This window comes from Myotis lucifugus, unplaced genomic scaffold (genome assembly GCF_000147115.1).
Source record: "Myotis lucifugus unplaced genomic scaffold, Myoluc2.0 scaffold_68, whole genome shotgun sequence".
NCBI classification, from domain to species: Eukaryota; Metazoa; Chordata; class Mammalia; order Chiroptera; family Vespertilionidae; genus Myotis; species Myotis lucifugus.
In genome coordinates this window covers 3,233,789-3,253,367 of record NW_005871116.1, presented here as the reverse complement: position 1 = coordinate 3,253,367, position 19,579 = coordinate 3,233,789, and the positions used below count along the sequence as shown (strand labels likewise).

The 19,579-nt window shown below is 49.2% G+C and overlaps 1 protein-coding gene across 1 annotated transcript in view; it reads left to right on the top strand.

Annotated features, from left to right (window-relative positions):
- The first annotated feature begins 14,810 nt into the window (after nucleotides 1-14,810).
- LIFR (LIF receptor alpha) overlaps nucleotides 14,811-19,579 on the top strand; it is a 44,889-nt gene continuing 40,120 nt past the window's right edge. The window contains exons 1-2 of the mRNA XM_023755018.1: nucleotides 14,811-14,966; nucleotides 16,798-16,912. Of these exons, the coding sequence (XP_023610786.1) occupies nucleotides 14,828-14,966; nucleotides 16,798-16,912 (254 nt within the window). The 5' untranslated portion in view covers nucleotides 14,811-14,827. The remainder of the gene's footprint in view (nucleotides 14,967-16,797; nucleotides 16,913-19,579) is intronic.

The following is a 19,579-nucleotide window of genomic DNA, read 5'->3' as shown; positions in this document are numbered from 1 at the left end:
TTCAGGGCCGGGAGGCCCACACAGTCAACCTGTTATCACAGTGGACCGTCGGGTCGCCTCATTTCGTCTCCTGCAATTTTAAAAGAGACCTTGTTGCCCTGTTACTTTTCAGTGAACACAAACATTCCTCCCGCTTATTCCACAAATTACGCGAGGAGCAGGTGAGGTTATTTCTCCTCGACACTCGCCGATGATTTAGTGACGGCTTACGTTCTACACGCGTGAGAATCTCCTAGGCTAATAGTCTTACAATTGCTACTATATATCTTCCGTGAGGGCCTTGCCTTTTTGAGATCGCCTTTTATAAAATTACTGAGATGGGTTCCTACTAATAAATTTAGGGTGGATGGAATTCATGGGTATTCTGTTTGGGAAATTCCAGCACATAATCTTACTTCGGATGACAGCAATAAAGCTTTCAGTTTAAAATAGTGTTCCTAGCTAGCTGACATTAATTTCATAATTTGTTCTTTATGCAGGGACAGTTGTGTGTGTGTTTTTTTCTTAGTTGGCAGCCGTTGTAAATATTTTAATATAAAGTGAACCCTCGGTGGCCATGAAAGATGTCTTGGAACTTTCCTGACAAGCGCTGACCGTGGGTTTTATCTCCCCGGCACAGCCCAATAAAAGAAGGCGGTTCCACAGGTCGTGTTTGTCTTGTTCCTGTGTAGAAAGCACGGTGGGGTAGGTCACGTCACCGGTCGGCGCCACTAGTAGCGTCAGCATTTTATTCTTTATTGATGTCCCATTTTTTTCTGGCCCCACCATTGCTTTCCCAGGCCCACGCTACTCCCCCGTCCCCATTGGAACCAGCAGTTCGCTTTCTGCCTTTTTGGTTGGGGGGGTGGGGGAGGGGACGCTTTTCATGAAGAGACACCCGATGCCCCGAGTGCGTAATGGCAAAGGGAGCAGCCGGGCCGTGTTGACATGCAGACTTCAGACTGTTGGCCGCACGGAGCATCGGCAGCTCGCCCTTCCTCAGATGCTGGCTCTAGCGGTGACAGGGGACTCTGTTCTGGAACTTGGCAGCTCCCTGACCCAGACTCGGAGCTGTGATGGCGCTGCTCACACATTCCCGGGGGCCATGCCGCTGGGATCGCAGGCTCAGGTGCTTGGAGGGGCCGTGGGGGTCTCGTCCGTAGGTTGCTGAGCGGGTCTCCTCCGCCTTGTGTCCTTCGGCTTCTGGTAGAGACAATAAGGATGATTTCGCTTTCTCCCTAGTTCCACTACTAGACAGACAACAGGGACACACTAGATGGGAGATGGCAGCAGGAATTGGTCTGTTCTGGGGACCCGTAAGGAAAGACAGTGGGAAGGAGAGATGCCAGCCGAGCTTTGAAGGCCGAGGCGGTGTTTGCTACGTGGACAGGGAAGAGGAGAGCGAGGAGGGCATCCGGGCAGAGGGTACAGCGTGTGCAGTGACGCGGAGGACGGAGCCTGCGGGTCTGGCGGGACCGGAGCACAGGGCAGTGGGCAGGGTGGGGACTGGGAAGTTAGGCGACACCAAACAGCAGGGAGCCTGGTCCATGCCGAAGTTGGCACCCTTTCTGGCAGGCCCGGCACAGCCATGGAAAATTTCAGAAAGGTGACTCGAGGTTGTGCCGGGAGGACTGGGGCGTCCAGAGGCAGCGAGACGTGCTGGTGCGGCCGGGAAGGGGCAGCCACCGCAGCCAGGCTGCCTGGAAGCGTGTCCTTCCCACGTGGAGGGAGCGGTGCTCGCGTGGTAATGACTGCCCGCCCCTCTCCTGCTCGGGGCGCCTGCCTTTTCCTAAAGCTTCTGATGAAACTTCTGAAGAAGCCTCCGTGTGTTTAAAGCTCTCACACACAGATCTGCAGAGGCCCTGCCCTTCAGACCAGTGGTTCTCAACCTTCCTAATGCCGCGACCCTTTAATACAGTTCCTCATGTTGTGGGGACCCCCAACCATAAAATTATTTTCGTTGCTACTTCATAACTGTAATGTTGCTACTGTTAGGAATCGCAATGAAATATCTGATATGCAGGATGTATTTTCATTGTTACAAATTGAACATAATTAAAGCATAGTGATTAATCACAAAAACAATATGTAATTATATATGTCTTTTCCGATGGTCTTAGGCCACCCCTGTGAAAGGGTCGTTCGACCCCCAAAGGGGTCGCGACCCACAGGTTGAGAACCGCTGCTTCAGATGCGCACACACATCAACATGTTTACTGTGTGTGCCTCCTGGCTGAGTGATCAGGGAGCCCCCCGTGTGGGCGGCCTGGGAATCGGGGAGCAGGTGAAGCCAGAAGACACAGTGGCTGCCCGAGCGGAAGCTGCTGGTCGGAGGGTAGGAGCCTGCAGTTGTGAGATGAGTAATTTCCGGGGGCTAATGGACAGCCGAGTGACGGGTTCTCCGACTGCCGTGGCTACTTGACGTTTGCTGGGAGAGTAGACCCCACACAGAAAGGAAGGTGTAACTGGGAGGTGACAGATGTGTTAATGAACTTGACTGCGGTAATCACTTCATAGTGTATATAGCAAATCATCACGCTGTACACTTTAAGCACATAAACCTTTTTGTCAGTTCCCCCCCAGTAAGGCTGGGGGGAAAGTAGGGAGTTGGCTGCACCGATGGAGGGAGGGGATAAGAACACTTAGAGGAAGACCTGTATTGGAGTGGGAACTTATAATAATTTGGGCAGTAACAAAGGCAATAATAATAGCTTCTGTTACATAATACCACTGCCTTCATGTTGTGTTATCAACTTGGGCATTTTTCAGGCTAAAAATGCCTCCCCCAATTTTAATACCACTGGAGGGCAGGGTTTTCGACAGGCTTTGTGAGGGAGTGAGGCGACAAGACACGCCCCTCTCTTTCTTATTTTGGCAGTGACTTTGCCTTAGGGGTCCATTTCGCTGACCAGTCTTTCGTGTTTTTTCTACGTGTTGCTGCTAAATCAGATCTGCTCCAGCCCGTGAGTGTTCATCTTCTGCCTGTTATTGTTGCCATCATCATCGCCTGAAATTGCCTGTGCTAAATTAACCTTACTGGACTAGGGGTAGTTCGTTGGGTAAATTCATCGGAATCCTCATTATTTCATCCAATATGTTTGCTATTTTGCCCATGTTTTAACCTGTAGATTTGATTAATATGATCCCTGTATCTTCATCCAATTCATTAGTCACAGTGTCAGGAACTCTGTCACACTTGCCTGCAGCCTTGTCCATGTGGACGGCATCCATTAATCAGCACCATTGTCACGTAGGGAAAGGACCCCCCCCCCCGTACTCTTTTTTTACAATTCTGTATTTCTTCATCTTGCACATAAATATTTTCAGTAAGATCTTGTTCAAACCAAGACACCTCCTGTGTGTTTCTGACCCCCGCTTTCCCAGTGCAGTAGCCTCGTCAGATAAGGGGGTGCGGTGGGGCTGGGCACCCCACCCCAGGGCCCCGCTCCCGTGCGTCCTGTCATTGAATCCAGGATCCACATCTGGCTCACATGTCACTGGTCTGTGGAATCTGCTTCTTGAGAGTGTCTCTTTGCTAAGTAGTTTTGCCCAATGCCAGTTACTTCAGGATCTGTTGTGTTTTTCATTCTGCCTTCCACCCTTCTGTAGAAGACTCAAGAAAACGTACGTTTCAGGTTCTTTGGTGTGTTTTTCTTTTTGAGAGAGAAGCATTTGTGTTCTAAAATGATGCTTAGGATTTTGAGATTTGGGATTCAACAATACCATAGAGCAGTGGTTCTCAACCTTCTGGCCCTTTAAATACAGTTCCTCATGTTGTGACCCAACCATAACATTATTTTCGTTGCTACTTCATAACTGTCATGTTGCTACTGTTATGAATCGTAATGTAAATATCTGATATGCAGGATGGTCTTAGGTGACCCCTGTGAAAGGGTCGTTCGACCGCCAAAGGGGTCGCGACCCCACAGGTTGAGAACCGCTGCCATAGAGAAAGAGAAAGACTATTCGAGTTCTTTTGGTGAGAAGAGCCTTCAGATTCAGACCCCAAAGAGTGTTAAGAAAGCATTCAGGCACATATATGTCAAAAACCTGTGCGCTGCCATGAAAGTCTTCACACAGTTTATATCTTCAGGTTATTTCAGCAGCAAGACCAGAAGTTTTTAACGCCAATACATTTTGAAACAGGTTGTTAACTGGCGCCCTAAGAACTGTGTTTGGCCTGCGCGTGTGTTTTGTTTGGCCCGTGCAAGGTTTTTGAAAAAAACTGGAATTAGTTGCCAGCATTTACAAATAAGGAGCTCTCACATTAAGAAACAACAACAAACCTGCGTTTCTGGCCCTCTTGGAAAACCCTGAAGGTCGTGACTACCCTGGGCTCGGGCTCCTACAGGAGGCGCCCCACAGTGAGCAGCTGACGGCCCCCACTTCCCCTCCTCCTGGCATTTCCTCTGACCACCTTCCTCAGCTGATGGGCTGGCCCTCCAGTAAGTGTGAGCTTGCACCTGCTGCCATAAGAGCTAAGCAATTAAAAGCATACTTAGAGTTGGAAGGAGAGCAGGAAGGTGGTGGCTGGCGGGTTCTCTTTGTTCCCTGAACTGCCGGGCCTTTGTCATGATGTGATAAATGGAGATGCTTGGTAAAGCAGGTAGTATTTCCCCCAAGAGCAGCATTAAGCTGAGGGTGCGGGGGTGATCGGCATGCCTGATCACATTCTCCATCCTCTAGTTCGCAGAGGAGACAAACCAGGTGTGACATCTAAGAATAATGCAACTATAAATTTTTTATGACATTTAATGTTGGGAAAGTAGGCCCTGGGTCGTAGCTGTGTCATGTCAGAGCTGTTAGGGGGTTTGTCTCAGGTCACATACCTGCCACTTCGTCATTGATGGACAAGGGACTGGAGCCCAGCACTTCCACTCCGGTTCAGTGAGTTTTGCTCCACATTTTCCAGTGCAGTGTCATAGTCTAGGGGTGAGATTTATAGTCAGACCTGGATGGAAATCCAAGCTCTGCCCCTGACTCGCTGAGTTCCCGCAAGCGAGAGTCAAAACCTGTCGGTGGAGAATAAACTGACCTCATAAGGTTGTTATAGGATTAAACTTAATATTGCATGTAAAGAACATAAAACCGTGCCTGCTCGTAATAAACATAAACAATGCATGATATCTGAGAAACAATACCTGAGAACTTCATGGCAAACCAGTGCATTCAAAAACATACCATTCAGCTTTCTCCCTGGAATATAAAGTAACCATTGGGTGTCATCAAAGTATTTGAAGTCCTTGCCACAGACTCCATTGGGATGGATCTGTTCACGCCACTAAGTAAATGAATATGTAGCACCTGTAAAGCCCCCTTAGATGCAAGATATGATCTCCCTGCTCGTAGGGAGGTCATAGCTGATGGGGAGAGGAGGTGGGGGGGAGGGAAAGAAGAATCTCTGGAATACCTGGTGGGATCTGACAGAGGCCCACGTGGAAGTTAGACGAAGTGCAGTGGGAGCATTCAGAGAGCTTGTGGCCACGGTCTGCCCGGGGAGTGGTAAGAGGAGAGCAGGTTGTGGAGTCCAGGTTTGAGTTTGTCCTGCGCGCAGTCCGGCGCAGCCTTCTGGCGTTTAGCCTGGAGTTTGAACCAATGAAGACCCTTCCTCTCTGTAAAAAATCAATAAAATATATTTTTTTAAAAATCACTTGTAAAAAAAAAATTTAAAAAAAAAGAGGGTTAAAAATAAAGGCGAGATTTAAAGCCGGGCCAGTCATTGTGGAAGATGGATTGTCGAGACCCTTGCTGGAGGCCATGGGATGAATGAGTTGTGAGTTGGATGCCCTGAGCCAGAGCCCTGGAAGTGGAGATTGAGGTAGAGGGGAGGGGAAAGAGTCCAGGCCCATGTTGGGGGTAAATCTGGTGAGTCGGTGGAAGGGGTGAGGAAGGAGGAGGAATCAAGGGTGACTCTTGCTTGGTGCCATGAAGGGACCGGGGCGCACGAGAGCCACTTTGGAAGGGAAAGTGAGTTGCATTTTGTGCATGTGGAGTTTTTGAGCAATCTCTGAAATATCCGAGTGATATGTAGTATCAAAGTGTTGTCATTCCCGAGGGACCCCATCTGAGTGGACTGGTGTGGATAGGCAAGAAATTGCCCACTAGACGATTCATCCGGAACTGGAAGGAGGCCAGTGCAGGGCACACAGATTTGGAAGTCATTAGCCAGGAGTGGTGCTTACAGCCCCGAGAACAGATGATGCTGTGCAGTGATGGACGGTGGGGTAGAGGGGCAGTGGGCCAGGGGCCCACCAAGGGCTTGGCAAGGGGTGGCACCCTGAGGACCTCTCGGGTCAGTGCGGGGAGGGATGGGTTGTTTAATGAAAGGTGTTGGGATAAGCGCTAACCATTTGGTAGGGATGAGTCCTGACTCATACTGTTCACCAAAATTAATTTCATGTGGATTACAGCTTAAGGCTTAACATAGCAAAAGCCGTAGTGTACTTGAAGACAGTATAGGTGACAATTTACATAATCTTGGCAAGTTTTGTTCAGAACCCACAAAGGACAAAATTGAGAAATCTGACTTAATGAAAGTCAAAAGAAACCTCACTGGAAAGTGAGAAAGCAAACTGGGCACTAGATTTACAGCGTGTATAACAGTTAATGTGCATCTTGGGATATTTCTTTCTTACCAAGCAGTGAGGAAGAGATTAATACCTAATGAGGGAAAAAATAGGCAAAAGATAGAATAAGCAGTTTATAACTAAAACATTGCAAATTACCAGTAACCATCTGAAAAGGGCATTTTGACCACACAATCCAGGAAATGCATTTATAGCCAAACAGTTGGGAAAGATTAACATTTAAGACAAAAGATATTCCTGCCCAGCCTGTGTGGCTCAGTGGGTGAGCATCCACCCAGGAACCAGGAGGTCATGGTTCGATTCCTGGTCAGGGCACCTGTCCAGGTTGCAGGCTGGAGCCGCCGTAGGGGGTGTGCAGGAGGCAGCCAATCGATGTTGTTCCTCTCTCATCATAGATGTTTCTATCTTTCTATCCCTCTCTCTCTCTCTAAAAATCAATAAAAACATTTTATAAAAAAGATATTCCTTGGTCTCGGTGAGATTGTGAGGAAGCAGGTGCTGGGGGACAGAGCGCCCCTGAATCTCTCTGAAGGTCAGCTTTGACCATGCTTTCTGCATTTTAAAGATCTTGTGGATGTTTTTGAACGAGAAGGAGGGTTCTTTGGGTTGTTCCTTTACTGTAATAATAGAGCATTTCATCATTGTGATAGAGGGACAAACAAGTTCATTTGTGTGCTGGGCATTTATTAACCTTTTATGGAAGGCTGCGCCTGTCGGTCACTTTCTCCAGTGTGATAGAGCTTCCGGTGGCCCCTGAGAGTGGGGAGGATGGAGTGTGGGGGACATTCCCAGGGGAGTTCCTTAGATGCCCTGGTTTGAGGGGGAGCCCCAAGACCAGCGGCAGTGTGGAGCGTTAGGGGAGCTGCAGTTGTCCTCTGTGGTGTGGAGCGAGGGGGGTGGTGTCACGGGAAGGGCCTTGTCTGCAGGCGGAGCAGGAGCTGAGGTGTGGAGAGTGGGGGTCTGGGATGCGCCCACAGTGATGCGCTCCTGTGTTTTGATGTGTGAGGCTGATCATGAGCTGGCTCTTGATGGACCGGGAAGTCCTCCCTGGGGTGAAGACGGCCAGACTGGTGTAAGGACCCTGAGAATCACAAGTCTGGGCGGCAGGGTAAAAAGTTCCTGGGAAACGCAGGAAACTATAAAAATGACAGGAACATTCTATCTGAATTGCAGACCCAGAAGTAACTGCGGTGCTTTTGGCAGAATCCACTAAGATGTATTCTTCTCACAGAGCAGGAGTTGAGTTTCAGTTACCCTCCTGCACGCAGCGCACACTGACGCAGACCATGGGAACCGTGAGCCGCTGAGCTGTCCGGCTGGGACTCCCACGCTTCCTGGGTTCTCAGGCCCTTAGTGTTGCATTAACGTTTTCATGGTGCCCCCAGGTCAAAAGCAATACCTAACGCAGTGGTTCTCAACCTTCCTAATACCGCGACCCTTTAATACAGTTCCTCATGTTGTGGTGACCCCCAATTGCATTGAACATAATTAAAGCATAGTGATTAATCACAAAAACAATATGTAATTATATATGTGTTTTCCGATGGTCTTAGGCGACCCCTGTGAAAGGGTCGTTCGACCCCCAAAGGGGTCGAGACCCACAGGTTGAGAACCGCTGATACAGGTCCTTTTATGAAGTAGTTAGGTCCACACAGCTTACTAAGTAAGTATGTATAACCTGACACAGTAATAGCAGTTTAAAAAAACAATGCATATCAATTTAAGGGGGGAATATTTTTCTTTCATTCGTAAACAGCCACACGTATGAACCTGTTAGGGACCGCATAGCTTCCCAAACTTTGGCACCAGACTGGACACCTCCACCCTCATTTTCATTTCTCTTTTTTAAAATTTTTTTATGTATTGATTTTAGAGAGAGAGTGTTGTGACAGAGAGAGATTTGTCGTTCCACTTTTTTATGCATTCATTGGTTGATTCTTAGAAGTGCCCTGACCAGCCCGCAACCTTGGTGTATTGGGATGACCCTCTAACCATCTGAGCTCCCTGGCCAGGGCTCATGCCCATTCCTGCATTGAGTTCTGGATGGTGCTTGTGTTTTATCACAGCGACTCTCCCCTTCACAAAGACATGACGCCATCGAAAGGCCTGCAGCATGGCCTCGGAGGGACACTGAGCTGTCTGGAGCTGAAGGTTCCGACAGTGTTGAACAGATATCACTTTCTTTGCTTTGAAAATGTAAAATATACTGTAATATCCAGTTCATTTGCTTCTGTGCCTGGGGGCTCCTCGGTGCAGGGTCCAGGAACCACAGCCCTGACTTATCGTCCAAGTGTCGGGTTAGCTGAAGCCCAACAATCAAAAGCCTAGAGCGTGGACATGTATTCCTTTGTGTCTGGCTATTCACTCATCCATCTGCCAGCTTAGCATTTTCAGTGTCTGCTCAGTGCCGGGTGCTGGGGCTTGGACCCCGGGGGCTGACGGTGAACAGTGAACTCCCCCCAGGGAGCTGGCAGGCTGTTGGAGGATTACAAATTCGGGAAGGGATGCCTCCAGGCAGGGCCAGCACACTGAGGGTGAGGAGCCGGGTAGTACATGTTTTTGGCTTTACAGGCCTTGCAGTCTCTGTGGAAGCCACTCAACCCTAACGCTGCCGTGGGAAGTAGCCGGGGGCCTGGCACAAACCATGGGCGTGGCTGCGTTCTAGTGAAACTGCTTACAGAAGCGCAGGTGGATGAGTCTGGCTCCTGGTCCCAGTTGGTGGAGCCCCTGCAGTGGGGTGTAAAGTGTGGAAGCAGAGGAGGGGGCAGCTGGCCTCCTGGGGAATGCCGAACGCCTGGCACAGGTGTGGTGAACTCTCCCACCTCCTACCTGGGGGTTCCCAGGTGAATTGAGGACGGTGGCAGAAAGGAGTGGGGAGGGAATTCTAATCAGAAGGCAAAATATGTGCGAATACGGAGTCATGAAGGAATCCCGCAGCTTGGGAATAGTATCAGTTTTAATACCTGGAATGAGATTGGGGGTGGGGAAGGGAGACGCAGGGCTACAGGGCTACTTCTCAGGGTGAAAACTCCAGTTTCATGGATCATTTCTTCTTTATTTTTTTTGTTAATCCTCCTCACCCGAGGATATTTTTCCATTGATTTTTAGAGAGAGTGGAAGATGGGAGAGACAGAGAAACATCGATGTGAGAGAGACACATCAATTGGTTGCCTCCTGCACACACCCCAACCAGGGCCAGAAATCGAGCCTGCAACCGAGGTACGTGCCCTTGACCAGAATTGAACCCGGGACCCTTCAGTCTGCGGGCCGATGCTCTTCCAGCAGTTCTCAGCCTGTGGGTCGCGACCCCTTTGGCGGTGGCGGTCGAACGACCCTTTCACAGGGGTCGCCTAAGACCATCCTGCATATCAGATATTTACATGACGATTCATAACAGTAGCAACATGACAGTTATGAAGTAATAATTTTATGGTTGGGTCACAACATGAGGAACTGTATTTCAAGGGCCAGAAGGTTGAGAACCACTGCTCTATTCACTGAGCCAGATCAGCTAGGGCTCATTTCTCATTTTTGTTTTCTACCTCATTGTCGGGGATGAATCACATCCTGTAGTAGCCTTTCCAGAGAATGGGTTCCTGGCCGGCGGCTGCCACCTTCAGAGACTCGGCGGGCAGCTGGGTTTGCACCTGCCTGTGCAGTGCGGTCCCTGCCCTGCTCTCTCGGCATCTGCATTGTTCGTCTGCTGGTGCAGCAAGAAACAGCTATCCTAATTTTGAAGATTAGCTCCTGGAATTTTGTAAAAACTCGTCCTCCTCTAAGAGTAAGGCGCGGGTGGGGGGAAAAGCAAATTCTGACAGTGTCGTGACAAGAAGGGAGCAGAGACAAGTTCACGGGTCCTTTTCCTGGAAAGACACCTGAAGGCTCTGTCCACCTGTTGATCAGCCTCAGATAAGTCTGCTTGGAAGTTTTGCCCGGTAGAGAAAGAGATCTGTTACAGACATAGTACCGCATCGCCCACATCAGCGGCCACCAAGCTCTCGGACCTCGCAGCCCGCCAGTGCTCCCGGACCACGGTGGCGACCGCTGCCTCAATGACTTGCTCAGGATGTTCTCTGTCAGGGGGGTGACAAAGGAAAGTGCTCATCATCCTGCCTGTTTGCGGTTACACGGGCGTCGGGGACGCTGCCCTCGATGCTTCTGTTCCCGAGAGCCGCCACCCCGATGCCCCCTGACCTCCTTGGGGTGGTCTGATCAGTCGCTCTTGTGGCGCTGGCCTGGGCCAGGAGTGTGTCCGCCCGCGTGTGGCCCAGCAGGAGTGCAGCGCCGCAGCCTCCCTGTGGGAAGTTTCCCCTGTGGCCAGAGCAGAGCCGGCCTCTGCTGCCCTGCCTGAGGCCGAGGCGGGAGGCTAAGGGATTTGGCCTCAGTCTCACCGCTAGTTAGTGATGGAGCCGGGTGACATCTGAGTCCGCAGCGCCTGGCTTGGGCGGGCTACAGTGCCTCCACCCCCTGCCCTTGCCACTTCGTGGGACACCCTTTTTTTTTTTTTTTTTTTTTAGGACGACTGGGAATTTGTAGTGAGGGGCTGTCTCACTTGAAGGTCATGCTCAGCCAGCCAGTGAATATGGTGTGTGGTTATTCTTGTCTCCTTCATTCAGTTATTCCCATACAGATGATGTAATTCTATTACATTAACAACTTGCATTTTAGACGTTCCGTGGGTACATTTCCATTCTGATAAGTCATTTTGATGACACTGGACTTGACTAGAAAGTGGTTCATCCTGAGAATCATTGGACACTGTACCCACGAGTGGTCGGCCTCCTGTATGTTTGGGTTCTGGTTGTTTAAGCTGTTTGGGACCCGTCCTCAGTTTTGGACAGCAATCAGCAGCAGCCTCGCAGGGCCTGGCCATGTCCGTCCTCTAAGGCAGCGGTTCTCAACCTGTGGGTCACAACCCCTTTGGCGGTCGAACGACCCTTTCACAGGGGTCGCCTAAGACCATCCTGCATATCAGATATTTACATTACAATTCATAACAGTAGCAACATTACAGTTATGAAGTAGCAACGAAAATAATTTTATGGTTGGGTCACAACATGAGGAACTGTATTTAAAGGGCCAGAAGGTTGAGAACCACTGCACTAAGGAGAGTGTTTTCTGGATTCTCCTGTCAGGCTCTGGATTCTCCTATCAGGCTCTGGATTCTCCTGTCAGGCTCTGGTGATTTAGATGTTGGATTTCCTTTCCTTTATCAAGTCCCTGTATCTATCTCCTGTGACATTTTCTATTTTTGTCTTTTGTTTTGTTTCCTCTGAAAGATTGCTCAATGTTTTTATCTGTCTTTGAAAAAATTTTAATATTAAGCAATGTCTTCAACTTGTAAGAGCTATTGTTATTTCTGATTATTCCTTTTTCATTGCATCCTCTTTTTTTTTTTTAACTTTCTGAAGTCTCCCTGTGCAGAAGACAGTTTATTCTCTACATTTCTTTTTTATTGAATTTACTGGAGTGACATTGGTTTGCAAAACCACACAGGTTTCAAGTGCACAGCTCAGTAAAACATCACCGCACAGTGCATCGTGCGCCCGTGGCCCCAGGCAAAGGCTCTTGGTTTTTTGTGTTGTTGTTTTTTTTTTTGTTAATCCTCACCTGAGGATATTTTTCTATTGATTTTTAAAGAGAGTGGAAGGGAGGGGGAGAGACTAAGAGAGAGAAACATTGATGTGAGAGAGAGAGAGACATCGAGTGGCTACCTCTCTCACGCATCCAGACCAGGGCCAGGGATTGAGCCTGCAACCGAGGTACATGCCCTTGTCCGGAATCAAACCCCAGACCCTTCAGTCCGTGGGCCAACACTCTGTCACTGAGTCAGACAGGCTAGGGCAAGTCTCTTGTGTTTATGGCTGGGCCATGTTTGCTGTGAGAATACTGTTTAGAGGTGGCTGTCTGTCATCTTTTTCCTTTTAGTTTTTCCACGTTCTCCCAACTTTCTCTGGGAGTAATTTTTATTTGCCTTGTCATTGTTCAGTTTATCCTTAATTTCTCTTTAATGTCATCTGCTTTGCATATACAGGGTGGGGCGAAAGTAGGTGGTGTATAGTTGTGAGGATGTGACACAGTTTATATTCTTGTATTGATTATTATAGTGTTTATTTGTATTCGTCTTCTGTAAACCTGCCTTGCCCACCCCTGTATGTTTTGTGATCCTCGGTGGTCTGTGCCAGTATAAAAGTGAGGTGACATTAGGTCTAACAAGGAGTTTTCCGTACGTTGGAGGATGTGTCGGCTGGCAGGCTTCATTCCGCAAGAGTGGATGGAACGTGTACCCTGAGGACTGCCTCAGGGTCAGATGTGGGCAGCTTCCCTCTTTGGCGCCCGTGACTTTGTTAGTTGCTCTGGGTCCTCGACTGTTCTTTGTGTCTGTAGGGAGAATGCCTCTGTGGTGTGGGGAGTGGGAGCACATCAGAGTGGACTTCTGTGAACAGACCTTCACATCCCTTCAGTTCAGCCCCAGACGTCACTGCCTCCTCCTTCGTGCACCCCGAGAGGGTTCACATGGCACCCACCTCCACCATCGCTTCTTATGGGGTCTCCCTGTACCTCCCACAATACACAGAAGGCACTTACAGGGCCTACTATCTGCTTGGCACTCTTCCAAGTGCATTTTAGATATTTTCTCATTTAATCTTCACAACAGACTGATGGGGGAAATACAGTTATCAGCCCACTTCACAGATGAGGAAACAGGCCCAGAGAGGTCGAGATCACACAGTAGGTGGCAGAGCTGAGGTTCAGACCGCATCTGTTTGTGTTTTCTGTCTATTTATTTTTTATTTTTTATCTGCGTTGTAAGCTGCACACTGTCCTCCCTGTAGTGTGTCGGTGAGACCCTCCATCCCTCACCACCTGATGCCCCTCCACTCAGAACCCTGGCCCTCGCCCCTGACATGCTCAGCTGGACTCCGGTTCCCCTGCCTCTGCTCCCCGCGCCCCCCCCCCCCCAGTCTGTCCTCCACGCAGCAGCTGGAGGAATATTCTCAGATCAGGGTCTCCCCTGATTAAAGCACTCGGTGACTTCTCCTCTCAACCCCGTTAAACCCCATACCCTTCCCTTGGCCATGACCAGCCCACGTCTCTTTGCGTCTCCCTGCTCTCGGCCCCTCTTCCTGGGAAGCTTGTCCTTGTCTTAGGGACTTGGTACTTGCCGCCGCTCTGTCCCCTGATATTGTCATGGCATCTGCGCATCGGTCAGATCTCACTCACGCTCGCGCACACATTGACCTACGCTAGTTTTCAAAGAGCGTCGCAGGATGGTAAAGCTCTTATTTGTTCAGGTGTGTGTCTTTCCGAACTGAAGTCTGAGGTCCTTGAGGGCAGGGACCTTGTCTAGTTTGGTGATGTGCCCGGTGCCTGGAGGAGGACCTGGCCCTTGGGCTGCTGCCCTGGCCCCTCCCTGCCACCCACCAGGGCAGGCACTGTTTTCAAGCAGCAAATTTTCAAGCGTGATGTGCTTACGTTCCGTTATCAGTATTTTTGTCACATCTGCAAACCCCCATCTTACTTTTCCCATTTTCTTCTTTACTTTTTAAACTACTTAAATGTATATGAAATAGAAACTTTATACCACAGTGTCAATGGAAAGCTGATATTGTCAAAAACAAGTGACTATAAAGGAGAATGTAAACGAATTAATTTGAAATGTCATTCCATGGATCACTTAAAATTGTCCGTCAGAGATCCAGTTTCATGCCCGGCTGTTCTGTACTCCGGTAGCATTAGAGTGGAGAGCAGCGTGCTCGGTCGTAGTCTTGAACTTGAAGCCCGTCATTTGAAAAGTGACCCTCTAGAGCAGCGGTTCTCAACCTGTGGGTCGCGACCCCTTTGGGGGTCAAACGACCCTTTCACAGGGGTCGCCTAAGACCATCGGAAAACACATATAGAATTACATATTGTTTTTGTGATTAATCACTATGCTTTAATTATGTTCAATTTGTAGCAATGAAATTGGGGGTCACCACAACACGAGGAACTGTATCAAAGGGCCGCGGCATTAGGAAGGTTGAGAACCGCTGCACTAATGGATCTGCAGCAACAGCTGTGTCCGATCGCTAATGTCTCCTAAAGCCCAGTCAGCGGAGCCCGGCTTCTCCCCGGTCATTTACGTGCCGGGTTTCAGGAGCCGTCCGTGTCCGCTTTCCGTGCCAGTGTGCACATGCCCAGCGCGAGGCCGGTGTGGGGAGACGCTGGAGCGCCGTGTGACATTCTCCTCCTCGTCTAGGGCCGACCACGCTGGACGGAGGATGGACATGGCCTCGTGTTTAGGACGACCGACCCGGATGGCGGCCAGCGAAGGGATGAGGATGACTTCACATTTCCGGTGGTTCTTGTCCACATTTATTCTTCTGTATTTAATGAATCAAGTCAATAGCCAGAAAAAGGGTGAGTGCCTTAGAATCACAGAGAACGAACTGACTGCCATGCGGTCTTGTGTCTTCATTGAAACCTTTAGGGCTTGGGTGGTTAAAATCCGTTTCTTTGTCATCTTCTTTCTACATACGTTTGGTTTCTTTTTTAAAAGCCTCTTAATATAGATCTAAGTATTCTTTCCCCATTTTAAAAGCTCAGGTATAATTTACATTCAGTAAAATTCACCCTTTTGGGATCAGGTTCTGTGAATTTTGACAAATGCATACGGTTATGTGGCCACCAGCGCAAGGTGCAGAACAGTCTCTCCAGAACTTTCCCAGGCTCCTCTGGGCCAGCCGCTCCCATCCCCCCTCCAGCCACACTGACCGGCTTCTCTCTCTCTCCAGTGCCTTTCAGAATGTCCTATAAACGAAATCGAATACTGTATCTCTCTTTAACATGTTACTTGTTTTCGTTTTATTTAACTACCTTAAGAATGTTTGTTTAGATGTCACCTAATTTATTTCTATAAAACATTATCCTTCTGCCCCTGGGTTTAGTGTGGATGTTATTTCCATTTCCCCAAGATCACGATTAAATAACTTCATTATAACTACTGATAATTTCTAATGTGAGCGCTTATAATGTTTTTGTTTTCTTTTATCCAAACAGCTTTATGATTTAGTGCTGTAGTAAATATCATGCCGACTCTATGTAAAAACTAGAAAAAAAGACTTTTTCATAGGCATTTATATAGAACAGGGTATTTTTTCAAGCTGGGGTGCCGTAAGAATTTTTAAAACATGACTATTTAGTCGGGGGCACTGACCTCTTTTCCCTTAGATTGTCAACTAAAAAAATGACAACAGCCAACACAGGAGTCATTGGGTGTGAATTAATTAAAATTATACCTATTTTTTTGTCCTATTGGCAAAAAATATATTTTTTGGTGTGCCCCAGAATTTTAGTAATTAGTGTATGTGTGCCATGAGATGAAAAAGGTTGAAAATGGCTGATACAGAGAGTCTGAGGTAGAATACCTCTTTTATACTTTAATTGCTGTTCCCTCTCCCTCCCCCCCCCATCCTCCTCCCTCCCTCCCTTCCTTTTTCTCCTTTCATCCTTTCTCTTTCCCTCCTTTTGTGCCCTCCTTTCTTCGCAGTTTCCTCTTAGAATGACAGTTTTCCATTGCATAGCGCTGACACGTTCCATGACGCAATGTTATTTTATAGATGTAGTGAGTACTGTTAGATTGTGATCTTTTGCAGTTGTTTAGGCCCACGTGAACTATATATTTTTCAGATACTTGTGTGAGCTCATTACCGTATAAATTTAATATGCTGCATAAAAATCTGAAGGTTGGTTATGGGGTTTCTATGTAGGTGGCAGTCTGGTAGCCAGCAGTGAGGCAGGAGTGGCTGGGAGTGTCTAGAGCCCTGTTTGTGGGAAAGACATAGCTTTTACCTAGAGTTATTTTTTCCTTTTTTTTTTTTTTTTTTTTAGTAAATGAGGCTCTTGGAGATAAAAATTCTCCTAGGCCTCCGCTGGGTCCCACCATGGAGTCCACACAGGCGCTCCTCTATTTGTCTTCGTTGCCTGGAAGTGGAGTTTTTGATGGAAGCCTACCCCCTGAGTGGTTAGCGGTTGGCCCACTTTCATCAGGTTACTCTGGAGCTTTTTTAAGCCGGAGCTACAGAAAGAAATATAAAACCAGCCCCCTCCTGGGCCTGCAGGCTCATCTCAGCACAGAGCGTGGCCCGCTGCAGACACACATGCTTGTACCTATTGAATACAGTTTGCCTTGCTCTTTGCAGAGCAGTGCCATCATTCAGCACGGTGTGTGTATGTGGTTTCTCGTCTCCAGGCGCCCCCCGTGACGTGAAGTGTGTAACCAGCAATTTGCAAGCGTGGGACTGCTCCTGGAGAGCGCCCTCGGGAGCGGGCCGCGGTGCTCTTTACGATGTTTGCATCCAAAACGGGTAATGGAAATGCTTCGATTCATTGACAGCTCCCGCCTAAAAGTAAAGGTTCTCTCTTTAATTTTAGAGCATAGCGATTTTGTTCTGTACATTTTATGAAGGAAATCTGAAATCTGAGCTCTCTGTTTCCTACAAATGCTGACTCTTTCATCAGTCGGGAATAGGTGGCACACCCGGCCTGTGGGTGGGTGCTGATCTCTCCGGGGAAGGTTCCCTGGTCTGTCCCAGGCCAGCATCTGCCTATATCGGTGAGGCCAGTGGTTCCCAACATGGAGCACATGCCCCACAGGGGGGCAATTTGATTTTTAAGGGGGGCGATTAACAGTGAATTTTTTGCATTGCTTATGGTTTTAGGGGCCTCATATACAGTATATAAATATATATTGTGACATTTATGCATTTCAGGTCTTTATTTTATATGTTTTGAAACTTTATTTTCTATTTTTTCATATTACTTCATATTTTTTTTAACAATTTCTTAGTGATTTCTTCCTCAGTACTTCAACTATCCTTTCGTGTTTAGACCAAGTTAATAGCCTTTTAGGCTTCCTCCACATGAATAGGTGTTCACTTTTTGAATAATAAGAATTATATGTCACCGGGGGGCATCAGGATTTTAGAGATGCTTGGTTGGGGCATGGCCAGAAAAAGGTTGGGAACCACTGCGTTAGGCTGAAGTTTGGACTGTGCCTAACAAAACGTCAGTAACGGTGGCTTACCAGCTGGTCCTTCGCCCTCTTGTGCAAGGTCTGCAGTGCGAGTTCAGGGCTGACCGGCTGTTTGTGGCCACGAGAGCCCCGGGTTCCTCTGTCCCCGCTGCTCCGCCGTCCTCGGCATGTGGTCACGTGGTTCAGGATGAGGCCTGAGGAGCGGCTGTCATGTCTGCATACCAGAAAGCGGGAGGAGAAGAGGGTGCTCTTCCTTAGGGACACTTCCGAGAAGTGCCACTCGCACCTGCGCTACGTCCGACGGGCGGAACCCGGGCAGACGGCTAAGCCGACGGGCACAGGGCTGGGCCCTGCTTTCTCCCAGCCGGGTGGCAGTGTGCCCAGATACACAGCGGGTTCATGTCAATAAGGAAAAGGGAAGTAAACCTTCGGAGGCAGGTGGCAGGTTCTGTCACACCTCCTGACCCCCTCAGGTAAGCTGGAGAGGGCTAGACGCTCCGAAGGCCGGGCTTGAGGCCTTTGGGCTGCCCGCGAGCCACAACATGCGCCTCCCCCATCCCATCCCATCCCATCCCATGGGATTGTCTAAATCGGGGGGTGTGGAACCTTTTTCCTGACAAGGGCTATTTAGATATTTATAACACCATTTGTGGGGCATGCAAAATTATCAAATTAAAAATTGGCATGCAATATTCGGTCAAACATTTAACTAACGCGTCTCTAATGCCTTGGCCGGGCCAGGCCCAATGGTTTCAGGGGACTCATACGGCCCTTGGGCAGGGTGCTCCCCATCCCTGGTCTCAGTGGCTCCAGAGGGTCCCACCGAGCAGCTCCAAGTCCCCGTTGGCTGATGGGCGGTCCTCATGTAAATGGACGTAAATGTGTATTGACATACACTGGGGTTTTTCTCATTTGGAGGGCATTGAGGGGGTGTTGTCCCAAGGACTGGGGTAATTTATCAGTTTGGATGAGTTCGGTTGTGTTGCAGAAACAACCCTCACTTCTCATCTCTTTACTTCCTGCTGCGAAAATAAAGGATGCTTTGCCGAGTGTGTCCTGTGCTGTCTTGGGTCCGCTGGTAGCTCTGCGGAGTCTCTTCCTCAGGCCCAGGCCCAGGGGCTGTTGTGACCCGGAAGCAGGGAGCACAGCTGGAGGGCTTCCCACTTCCGCCCGGAAAGGGAAGTGATCATGTGACTTCACTCAGCGTTCCCTGCAAGGGAAGTCAGGTCTCCTGGCCCTGCGTGGAGGAGTGGGGAAGTGCAGTCCCACTGCAAGTGCAGAGGGGAGCCCTCCGAAGTGTGGTGAAGAGCCCCGCAGGCCGCAGGGAGAGGAACTCAGTGCCGCCCCCAGGGGCTCCCAGGGGGACAGACTGTGGGCTCAGTGCTGACGGGGTGTGTGGGGGGCCAGCGAGCACCCGGCCCGGAGGGTGGCGGCCGCTCCAGAGACGCTGCTTGGAGGAAGTGTGGTGGGAGAAGGAAGACTTCGTTTCCTCAGCAGAAAAGGACAAAAGGCCATTCCAGGTGGAAAGAGGATTGGGCTCAGTGCGTGAACGGATGACAGCATGATTCTGAGGACTCGGGTGGTTTTGATGCCCCGAGCCCAGAGGGTTCTGGGCTCCGCACAGGAAAGAGTTCCAGCCCCACGGTTCAGTGCAGGGAGTGCACTAGGGAAGCGGTGAGGCCCAGTGCCTCCTCCCAGCAGGGCGGTGCCTCTCCTGACCTGAGAGGCAGGGAGGCCCCATCTCCAGAGGTGGAGCTGGTGGTGCTGTACTTTCTATGGAAAATAGCCGGTGTGGGGAAAGAGAGTGGAAAAAGCACATTGGGATTAACTTTAACCTTTACACGGTATATTTTGTGATTTGTTTTTCTTTTCTGGTATGAGTAAACGTTTGTGGTATGAGCAAGCTATTGATATCAATCTTATCTCATGACTGCTTAGCCAAGTTTTGTGTACTGGTGGCAGGTAGCAGGCTGGCAGGTAGCAGGGTAGCAGGGTAGCG